Below are 12,134 nucleotides of genomic sequence, written 5' to 3' on the forward strand. Positions count from 1 at the left end.
ATATACCAACTAGGAAATACATGATTGTTTGTTTAGACAATGTAATGAGATTGAATTATTGAAATTGAAAAAGATAATGATGAAGATCAAGAAGAACTGCAACTTCACGTTTTTTTTATAGGTAAAATTATTGAAATTGAAGAAAATAATGATGAAGATCAAGAAGAACTGCAACTTCGCGTTTTTTTTATAGGTAAAATTATTGAAATTGAAAAAGATATTGATGAAGATCAAGAAGAACTGCAACTTCACGTTTTACACATAACGTACGATCTGAGGTTAAATTTCACCCGAATATTGTTTATTTCACACACCTACAGGTGTTCAATACAATCTTCCCAACTCAATTCACTACGATTTGAAACGAAGCTGACGATGAGCTTTCCCTCTGGCGACAGCAATTACTCACGGTTTGAATTCGAAGGTGATAGTTGAAAAATGAGTCAACGATCTTGGACGCGGTTTTATACCGATGACGATTTTATTGGGAATGATTTAACTCGCTTGTTTCCGGCTTCTGGAAGGGAAAATAAAAAGAATCAAGGCATTCGTTACGGTGATCCGGAATCTCACAGAGCTTCAATTCGCCGTATCGTTCGTCTTGCGGTGACAGTCTTTCGGTATTATTCACCATCTGGAACTGGCGAAATTTCTCCACCGTGTCTGAACGTTTTCCTTGAATTTTTATTAACGTTTATCGATGGAGACTCTGCGATTTTTCGAACAACATTCCGCGTTTCTCTTAGTATGATTTTTGAACATTCGTTTCGAGATTTTTTTTTATCTCTTTGTGATTAGGAAAGTGATCCATTATAATACAGAATAGCCTTTACTAGTTTTACCGAATCTTATTTCAACCACTTAAGGTTGCGATGATCAAATCAAATTATTTGCAGAACATGATTCTTGTTTTTTTTCACAGCGGTTAATTACGAGATTAGGTTCAAATTAAACTACTTGTTTCGGATATTATCTGGATAAAGAATATACTTGTATATTATTTATACATTGAAGGTTCGCACGAGAATTGAGATAAATAAAATTGTCGCAAACAAAAAAAAGTTAAAAGTGATTCAAGAAAATTTCGTACAAGTCTTCCATTCGGACAAAGAACTGCGCAAAGTGTCAGACGAATTGGCACAACGATTTTTTCAGGGAGGTAGAGACAACTCGACTCTGACGAAATGGAATAATTTTCAGAAACAAGAGGTCAAAACTGTCTAAAATTACATTACACGTGGAAATAGCCGCAGTTACGGCGTTGACGGGGTTTCACGGTTAGAAATTCATAGAAATTATGTTTCCTCGATAAAGTCATTTGAACTCGAATTTTTTTAATCTTCACAGCAAAGTTCTCGCTAGAATGAATTTAATTTTTGGAAAAAATTACGTCGTACATACTCAAACGTTCACAAAACAATTTTCCCTGACATAACGGGAGGCATAAGTTTCGAATTTAACTAGCGATCTAAAACACGAACAGCGCAAAAATATACTTGTAAAAGTTATGAAATATCCTGCGATGTACGCACTTGTATATGTGTATAATAATTTCAGTATTGGCTCGATTTTTTTCTTCTTACTATTTTTTCCCCGATCTATTATTATACGTGGTTCAGTTTTACGTCACTGTAAAGTGGTGTCGTATTATTAGTTTATTTCCGAATTATGAATCTGCGGTTTTCACACGAATACCAGCTACGTCACGATCTGCAAAACGTCACCTACTTATTTTAGAATACCTGTCTCATCGATATTTAGTTCAGTTTTAAAACTACCCTCTAATATTAGCTTGAACTTGAGAGAATTCTTTTTTTTTTTCACAACTAAAATCCGCATTAACGCATACAAGTGCGCCATTGTGATTTTCCTATACAATCTGAAAGGATACTGTTTCGTAGATGATCCGATTGATGTTTTTTACGCCGAACTTACGACGAGATAAAATTAAGTTTCTACTGCGCAAAGGTCACTTAAGTTCATATAAATCTTTTTCGTGATAACCGTACATACGTAATTCGATGGGATTTTAGTTAGCAAGGGAGGGCATGAATTTTTTATGGTCATTTTAGGATAAGAATTCATCGGATTTTTTATACAGATAAAACATCATGGGAAAAGATAGAGTTCGTATCAACACTTTCATAATAAGATGAGAAATATTATAGAATATGATAAAATACGATGAATCTTGTATCCGCTGATACAGTCAAGTCAGATAGGACTGATAAAAAAAATTATACAATCGCATTAAAATTCAATGCGTTTCGTATCGTGTTCGATCCGATATTGTGACTAGGAATATTATTTTAACTCACAGATAAATATCGATACGTATCACCGTGAAACGAATAAATTGTCAACTCGGTTATTTTTCAAAAAACTGAGAAGTTTTTCCGATTCAAAAGATTAACAAATAGAAATGTAAAGAAGAAAAAAAACATTGAAAACGTGGTAAGTTTGCCAGTTTTCAATGGAAATGCGTCACGAGAGCTGTCATTGTACAAAATTGTATAGTATCAATATTTATTTAACTATAATAAAATAAGAATCACATAAAATTGTTAAAAGTAAACCCCGTTATTTTATATTAATAATATTACTGTTATTATTAGTGATTATCACTACAGCATACTGTATATTTACAATATTGTGATTTTGGTGGAAAAAATGTGTTTTCTCTTGTTTGTCGTTACTTTGAGTGGCTAAACTTCTGGTACACATATTACGAAATCGTAGATTATAGGTATCCTATTGATGGTATGAGTTGTCAAACTTATTATAATTTATTTAACAAACGCATATTATTATACGATGAGTATGAATTTCGGTTATTCATTACTACAGTACCCAAGCTCCCAAATATTTATGGTTATACCGTCAAAATAAAATACGTCAACACTTTGATTAACAATAAATTATTAAATATCTATTCACAAATGTATGTATAGATTATTATATTATTATAATAATATACGTGGTTGTGTATAAGGGTTCACCGTACATTATTTCATATATGCATACTATTGTCAACCGACAGTTGTTTATGTAGGTATTTATTGCATAATAAAAAAAGAAAAGAAAAAAATAAAAATAAACCGAAGTAATCTGGTCAGCAAATGATTTTCGCTAGAGAATCCATGCCTCGTTAAGAAAAAAATTTCGTAAAATACGTTCGATCAATGTCGAGAATTGAATAGGTGAAGTTTCGACGCAAAAAAATATATTACGAGTATCGAACAATTAATATCAGAAACTGAAACAAGTGTTTCAATAAAAAAAAAATTAAAAAAAGATAGAAGACATGGATTTGTGTCAAAATCATACAACTTATTGATGTATAACATACGCTTACTATATACGTACACTGTACACATTACATACAGAATGCAATCTTAGTATAGTAAGATGTATGTGTATATATATGTATACGAAACGTATTTGTATCCATGATATAAAAGTACAATGTCTCGATTGCGTGCGTATTGCCGTAGATGATTGTGTTCTGTAGGTAAGAATTTTAGCGAATGTTGAAATATTATGTCTTGTACTGCGCAACGGAACTGAAAAAATTAAGAAACACATTTTTTACAGCACATTTTCATTTACGCAGATCCGGTAATAAACGATGATCACGTAAAAATGAAAAACCGATAAACTTTTGGTGTAGCATTTCCTGGTTACTACAAATTCTAAGTAGATCGCCTGACTTCAATTTGAACTCTTCAGAGAAGAAAACGTCATCGCACAAATGTGTACAAAAGGTTTATGTATCATTTTCTCTGTTGATAGAGATGTTTAGATAAGACTGAGGTTTCTAGCTGTTATTTGAAAGTTGCACTAACGAAACTGAAACATTTTTGCCAAACGGTTATAAAAAAGGCATAAAAATGTTCTCAACGCGTCTGACACACAGTTATTTTTCAAATACTTAAATCCAACCCAAATTACTGAAGTCGGATGTACGATCGAAGCAATGATATTGGATTTTTGTTCGAACCAGGTTTATTTTACATCAAATTTATGATTTCTTCATTCTTGCTTGATCCTCAACAATTACTGTCACTGAAGAAAACAAAACGTGTTTCAAAATGTCCCCATCGTAGTTAATATGATCGAGTTTTTGCTAGTTTGATAAACCACGTTTCGCACAAAATAATTGAAACCCCAGTGAATGTGTATTTTCTTATACTTGCTAAAATTCACAAACGTAGATTGAAAAGCGCAAAATTAACAGGATGTCAATATATTGAGTATCTTGTGCGCCGTAGACTGGCAATACGATGTGTATTGATTGTTCTTTGTTTGAAATTTTAAATGTAAAGGCGCTACATGAAAATTTATTTATCGTTAGAACGAAAACACCGATACAGCCTTATAACGCTACGGTGAATCCAATCTTCATATGGATAAACGTACCGATCTCTTCCTCAACTTTTATTTTCGTTTCATCGCAGTTCATAAGTACACTGATCGATTTCACGTATGCATTGCCGAGCAAGATGTTATTTTATCTAATGTTTCAAGCGCTAAACGAACACGCTGCTCTACCACTGAACTACAACTACGTCCTTTTATTTTCATTTATTTATTTATTTATCTTTCACTTTAATAGAATATGACTTTCTTCAAATATTTTATATACAAGTCTATTCGTATAATTTTCACTATGCGTCAGTGACTACGTAACACCTTACGCGAACGGACTTATACTTATTTATTCATTTATTTATTCTCTCCAATTTTATACCGTAGTTCAGATTCCGCCGCACCTCATGCACACACTTGATTCGCTAGTTTATTACATTACACATTTGCGACAGGTCAATTACCGCAATTGAATCAGTTTCATTTCATTAAACCTCACTAATTTGAAAAACGCACATTATTAAAATCGGTAAATACGGGGTGATTGCTTCTTGTATTGTTAGGCTAAATTCGATTGAAACAAATCTCACGAATCAGTTCTGGGCCCTAACTAGTCGACAAATTTTTCAATTCGTGCAAATATATTTCGATATATTGTCGTCTGGTAACAACAATACATCATGATCTCAATTATCGCATCGCCTTTAAACAAGTACTGACAATTCGATCTGATAATTGATCGTATTTTCATATTTGTCGACAGGTTCCATGGCCTTAAAATTGAAGAAAAAAAAAATTGAATTAGCAATTACTTCAAATTACATTACCACAATATCTTTTTCCGATCACTTTTCAAATTTGAATAAACAATCGTACTATTTTAAATAATTGATATACGAACAACTTTCCCTACGATTCAGCATTCATAGTCAACTTGACTTTTAAATTCAGTAATAAATAAGAGTAAAATTTCTTCTCCAAGCACATGTCTCTCTTTTTACATGGATTCCCTCCTCGCTGCAATGGGAGATTAGCCTTAGTTTCTACATATACGTAAGTCAAAATTCTCCTGCATCCTTTGATTATTACACCACTCACACATATTCGTCTATATATATATACATATATATTATAGGTATTATCATCAGCTACTATACGTCTTTTGGTTTAATATTTTTGTATTAAATTTACAAAATGATTACCAAATTGCCGATTCAAACGTAGATCTCTCTACAACTTCTAGAGGATGAATACCGAAATAATAAAAAAAAAAAAAAAAAAAACAAACACTGAATATCTTATCACCAAACAACATAATTATCGTTTACGATATTAATATTATTATTCGTTTAGTTTTACTTGTTATTCAAATCTACCTATGTATGTAACTGACGGACATATAAGCACTAACTCTCACATTGTTTAGGTAGGTATATGTACAAAGATTTTTAAACTTAAATAATTATCATTAGCTGGTATATCGCGTTGAATTACTTTAATCATGGATACGCTGTCATATACAGTCAGGATTTTTTGAGACTGCAAGTATCGCTGCTCTGCTGTACCTTATTCAGAGTGCGTCTTGCGACTGCCAGCAAGAGTTTGTTTCAATTCGATCTCTAATATCTCAATGAGATTGTTAATAACAATTAATTTCATCTCGTTTCCTTCTTTCTGCATCCACCATCAACTTTCACGGTTGATTTAATCCGTCTTCGCCAGTCCATGAAACGGGAATCATCATTCGTTGAACGAGTCCAGCAAGAATTAGGCTAATTATACGGCATTCGCCGGTCGGTACAACGGGTTGCCTCTAATCGGAATAAAGTGCGCTTCCGAGTTGAACACCCACTCGTCTAAGCTGATGAGATCGTCGTCGCTGAACAACAAGTAAAGATACTGTAAAAGAGAATGAGAGAATTTTTATTACAAAGACATCGATCAAATAATATTGCACTTTAACGAGAGAGTCTCGAATCAATGAACGTTTGTATCTGATAAGTTACAGGAAATTTTCCAAGACACGTGACTAAGAGAGCAAAAACTACCTTGAGAGTTTCGGCAAATAAGTAACTTTGCTGAACGTCATCCTTGGGTGTGTCTAAGAGGTAGACATTGGTCAATCCGGTGAACCCTCCGTCGACTCGGCAGTGTTTCTCCAAAGCTTGAACGGCTTCCCATCCCCATTCTCTGTATTTTGGATCCTTTGTTAGCCGCCACATGATAAAGTACGACTCAAAAGTCTACAAAGGGAAGAGTAAGAAATCAAAAACATGATCAAGACGTGTGAATCCTATACAGAATAGAAAATAATTCTAAAATTTTAGGCGAATCAGACGCGGAGAGCGAACCTCTGGTCGAAGGATGTAGTATTTTTCTCCGTTCTTCAAGCTCTTGGCTTCGTTGTTTTCAATAAAGTGAAAAGCTTCCGGTCCAAGCTTTGTTGCCGTACGGTCATAAGACTCGTGGCAGGTGTTGGTCAGATCAGCAGCAACTTCCATGTGGTGATCCGATATCTCGTTCTCCAGGCTCTTGGCACCCATTGCAAACATCCCACCTGTCACAACAGACACGGCAATTGGTAATCGAGTATTATCATTGGATGAGACGTACGTTGTAAGTAACTATATTAAGCTCCTTGTAATTATTACCTGCGAAGCAGGCCAAGTGGCCCATTTTGTGTTCCAGACGATCGTACTTCAAATCCGAAGCGTACAAAAGTCCACCTGGAGATCTGATTATCATGTGATTGAGGAGAGCAGCTACCGCGTCGTCCCACATCTCTCTGGCTTCAGTGTCCTCTTTGCCCGATTGGATCCACGCCTTCAGAAGATACTCGTAGAAGCTGTCGCCCAGACCACCGAGGGACATGTGATCTGTAAGATGAGAGGATAGGATTTAGTGAATAACTATTTTAGAGAATTAGCAACTGTTTAAGAGATACACCTAACATTGATATTATTCACAAAAACTGTCGAGGGTGAAGAAGAATAGTTTTTTTCATTAGAAGAAACTTTTTTCGATAGACGAAACTACGGTCTGATTCAGATGTCTAATTTTAACACCCTTACAATTGTAAAACTTTGCAATGTACTCATGTAATGATTTCTCACAGGGAATGAGAGTGCGATAAAAATAAGTTGAATCAATAAATACTAAAAATGAGAACAATTGTTATTCAACAAATTTTTAAAGCAGAGTATATTCGTAAATTGAGTTGAAAATATATTTAACCCGTGTCTAAACTTACGTACAGTTAAACCGAGTTACGTTTTCAAGAGGATTTGTTTCCATTCTGTCTGTGTTCTTATCGATATTTTATGTGTCAATTATTTTTTCTTAATATAAGTATTTACATGTTTTTACATGAGGTAATTTTAATTCAAACCAAAGCGTCAAGTGACATCCCAGAGAAATCGTAAGCTTAATTGGCTTTGTAGTAGAAATAAGATTGAAAGTATGAAAATCAAGTGTCTTTGAATATGTATCAGCCGAAAATCAAAGAATAATTTCGAATAAAAAATGCGAAGTACGCAAACCCGGGATGAAGTGGAATAACTTAATTTGTTTGATATATAAACTCGTTTATTAAAAGTCAATCTAAAAAATTTTACAAATCCATAAAAAAAAAAAATGTTATTTCAGAAAAATTTTGGAAATGGTTTTTTGTTTGTTCCACTGAAATTAAAAATGTGAAAAATAATGTATTGATGATAATTACTCCTCGTACCTGGATACCAATAATTCCACATGAGATTTTCAGAAAAATTCAACCTACCGAGAACCTTCAACAAATATAAAAAATGTTCCTTCGTGTCACTGGAGAATTTATTTTTAATTTTACAAATTCTTGGCCATGTTTTAAGTTTCCGAGAAAATCTTCGTGTAATCTGATATATTTTGAAAACCGTTTTTGCCAAGTTTCGTGTTCTTCGTAAAATATGATACCAGCAATACGTCGATTTCGTGGATAAAGCGAGAAACTTTTCGACAACGAATAAAATAAAATGTCCAAGAACACAGTTTTTCGTACATTTGTTATTTTGAAATATACCTAGTTCGCTGTTACGTAAATCATCCTCGGGATAAATCGACACGTTTGAAACGCACAACCCGATTACGAGCAATAATAACACCTGTGTTTGCATAACACTGGACGGTTACCTGCGGGTAACATTTGTGAAACAGCTACCAGCCTTGCGGAACGATAAATAACGACGTTATTATAGTAAATTGTTATTGCTAATTTATTCAGCTATCAAAATAACGTAAAAATGTACGAGCTGGCTTAATACGTGTCGAAGCTTTCGGGTTCTTATACCCTCGGCGATGATCTTGGCGTTCGGCTTGGTCGAAAATACGCTGCTGCACGAGAGGAACGGTGTACTCTATAATTTAACTCGATACTTTGTAAAACGACACGCGTTTAACGCTTGCAGTTAATTTTTATGACGTAAAAACCGTCATCGCAACAGATTTATTCACCTTTATATTTTTTCAGCCATCAGACAAGCTAATAAACACCTAATTGAGTAATTGAATGATTTTTCCTTACGTCTCATATCGAATTTCATTTTCTCCAATATCATTGTTATCGTTCAAGCAATCTGTTCACTTCTTTGTTTCTTATAAATTTACATTTCAATATTATACCGTAGTTTTAAATTTCAATTTATAATCCGTGAATTTATCAATATAATTATTGTGTACATTTACGCGGGAAAATCTGCACTTATTATTCTTTTAGACTAATATGAAGTTCAGAAATTAAAATCTAAGTTTGAGCAAAAATGTTCCTATCATTCACTGGTCTATGGAAAGGAAAAAAAAAAAAGAAAAATACTGTTGCAACCGATGTTGTAACGTGTAATTGATATTTTTCAGCCGACCGGTGAATGATGTTATTCTTCCTTTGTAATTACCATTTCGAATACTTCGCGAGGCTGAAATTAGTCACGCTACTTTAACGATGCTTGTTCAGGATAAATCCTCACTGCGCACGCTTAAACAAATCATACATCAAATTGTAAAAAGCCAACTTCTTGAACATTATTCAGAAATTGCACGAACTTTCATGCATCAACTTTGTCGTTGAATTTATTTTAGAGTATATCTACATCTGCGGAAGTAAATGGTACGATTGTCGCGTAAGTGTCTGTGCGACACAGCTGCGAAGTCAAATGTACGATAAGGAGTTATCTGACAATAGGAATGTGGAATATGGATGTAACTGTGTATTAAATAACGTCTTATTGTCGTTGCGATCATTTATCACGATCACCAGCTGCTCCCCAAGGCTCCTCGAGGCTAAATTTTCCTCGCATCCTTTTGTCAACCCTCGCGCCTTTCCTTCGAGACGTATAAAGGTGGATCGGGCAACTCCGTCACTTTTTCACCACCCCGACAATGTTACATTATATAAAAGTTAGGGAGGAATTGCCTCAATGCCTAGTTCAGGAATTGACAAACTCCGCGGTTCAGAATTGAAACTCACCCTCGGTCAGAGGTCGATGCCTGTCGGGGACCGGATGCCCCGCTTTTCCGATGTTTCGCATCCAAAGCCTCAAAATGTCTTCGCTCATCCGATCCCACATCGAGGGACTTTACACGCGTTTCCCGGTCGTTTCACTTTTTTCGTCAAGTATTATAATCCAACAAACAAGGTCGAGTCTCCACATTCAAACCCTGCGTTTCGACACGATCTTTCAATTGTACCGCATTTTCTTGCAATTCCAATAATATTCAAACCGTTATTACGTACAACGACACATAACGTACTAGAATCTTATAGTATAAACCATAACAAAGGGAAATTTATAAATGCATCGAAATATGTTCAATTATACTGGCATATACCAATATGTGAAGTATCGAATTTTTTCGTTGCTTTGATTCATCATTCGTAAAAAGTCCGAACCATTATTCAACCGAATAACGACTTCATCCACTCGAATTAATCACTCGATAACCGTCCGCCTGGTTTTTTTTTGGTATCGAAAAACCCCGTGATGCAAATCTGTGCCAAATTACACATAACGCGATACTTGTTACGTCCTTGTACTTTCGCCTTGTTATATTCGGCAAAGCGATGGAATTTCGTGTTCTGGGCGATATACACCTTTTTATTTATTTTTTATACCGCGGTAGACATTTCGCCCCGATTTCACGGGCACGGGGGTTCAGGATGGCAGGAAACTCATCCGCGGGGCGATTCTCGAACACTTTTAAACAATGTAACGAATACTCCGAGCGGATGGATTTAGTTTCCTCGGTACGACGGATTAAAAATCTATTTACCGAGAAGCCGGAAAGATTTATTAAATGAAATTACAGTAATAAAGAGGTATATTTATAGGAGCTGAGGGCTCGCCGAGGCTCTTCGGCGTTTATCTCCGCTGCCCACTTCTCACGTTACATTCAGCCAGACTATTTTTCCTCACCGTTATTACTGTAATCCAGCTTCAATTTTTTAAAACAATCTGCACAGCGTCTCACGAGCGTCGTTTCTCCTTCGCTTTGCGGGGCAATAATAAACGTTAATGTGTACTTCACTTTGTAAAATTCTCGATTACAAGTCTCGCTTCTTCTGGTACCCTCTCCTCCTCGGCGATTCCGATAAAAGCTATTAACTGGTACGTATAACAATTTCCAAGGATGGAGGATAATTTACAAGACACGCTGATTCTATTTTGGATCAGAAACCAGGGTGATAGATTGGAAAGATTGAATTATTCCAACTCCTATTCCTGCAGGACACCATTGAAGTAACTTCTAGCCTAACCGGGAACGTGGAAATTGCTTGTCCAGAATCATGCGATCGAATCATAAGCTCTGGCTTCTGGCACTCGCCATTCTTGTAAAGGATTGCACGGCGGCTGAAACAATTACTTTATCGATCCGAAGTCGCGCGGAGAACCTTCAAAGTTTTGCCAATAATGGAAGAATGGTATCCAAGTTTCTTCTTCTCGAAAAATGACTAAACAATGGGGGAATTGGAGAACATCGAACGTTAGGTTTTATGCCTTGATTTTAATACTTACGCTGTCCCCATTTTCCAGTCTTGGGATTAATATAATTCGGATAAAGACCCTTGGGTTTGTTCTGGTTCTTCAGCACCGTTCGTACCCTCCTGACCTTTTCCTTGTATATTGGATTGCCGGTGACGTCGCTGAGGTATGTAAACTCCAGATCCATCGTACCGATTTCCGACAAGATACTGCAACCACTGCTGGCCCAGGCGTAATTTTTGCTAACCTGAAATACAACGTTTTATCAACGGCGTCTCGGTCTCAAGTACGTTAACCCTTCGAGTCACAATTCCGATAGCAGATTTGTAATCAGCGACCCCAAAAACTTATAATTTATGTCAGAAATGTATATGTGTAAAGAGGTAACTTTCTCGGCAAAGAATTATTCCTTCAATTTTCACGATTTTTTTCAATCAATTTATTTCTAACAATAATAATTTAAATTATATCGCAATATTTACTATCGAGTATTGAAAACCTATTAGTATAGTATCAGAAATAGCAAAAAAACCGAATGTTGAAAAATTTTCTAAATATACAAAAAATGGATGTGAAATAGATGGTAAGAATACTTATCACTATGACTCAAAGGGTTAAACAATAATTCATGGCTATACTCGATTCAAGTGTGATCGTAATCTGCATCAGTAATCAAAATAGATATCGAGGTTGTGCTATTTGCAGGAACGATTAGACGGATTATCAACTCAGGAAATGATTTTTAATCGATGCAATCAG

The 12,134-nt window shown here is 35.2% G+C and overlaps 1 protein-coding gene across 3 annotated transcripts in view; it reads right to left on the bottom strand.

Annotated features, from left to right (window-relative positions):
• Nucleotides 1–2,509: 2,509 nt before the first annotated feature.
• alpha-Man-Ia (alpha-Mannosidase class I a) overlaps nucleotides 2,510–12,134 on the bottom strand; it is a 276,024-nt gene continuing 266,399 nt past the window's right edge. For all 3 annotated transcript variants that reach the window (XM_046637262.2, XM_046637264.2, XM_046637263.2), the window contains 5 exons: nucleotides 11,409–11,622; nucleotides 7,020–7,244; nucleotides 6,720–6,925; nucleotides 6,417–6,611; nucleotides 2,510–6,267 (listed from right to left, as the gene is read on the bottom strand). In XM_046637262.2, coding sequence (XP_046493218.1) covers nucleotides 6,145–6,267; nucleotides 6,417–6,611; nucleotides 6,720–6,925; nucleotides 7,020–7,244; nucleotides 11,409–11,622 — 963 coding nt within the window. In that variant the 3' untranslated portion in view covers nucleotides 2,510–6,144. The remainder of the gene's footprint in view (nucleotides 6,268–6,416; nucleotides 6,612–6,719; nucleotides 6,926–7,019; nucleotides 7,245–11,408; nucleotides 11,623–12,134) is intronic.

This window comes from Neodiprion pinetum, chromosome 1 (genome assembly GCF_021155775.2).
Source record: "Neodiprion pinetum isolate iyNeoPine1 chromosome 1, iyNeoPine1.2, whole genome shotgun sequence".
Taxonomy (NCBI): Eukaryota; Metazoa; Arthropoda; class Insecta; order Hymenoptera; family Diprionidae; genus Neodiprion; species Neodiprion pinetum.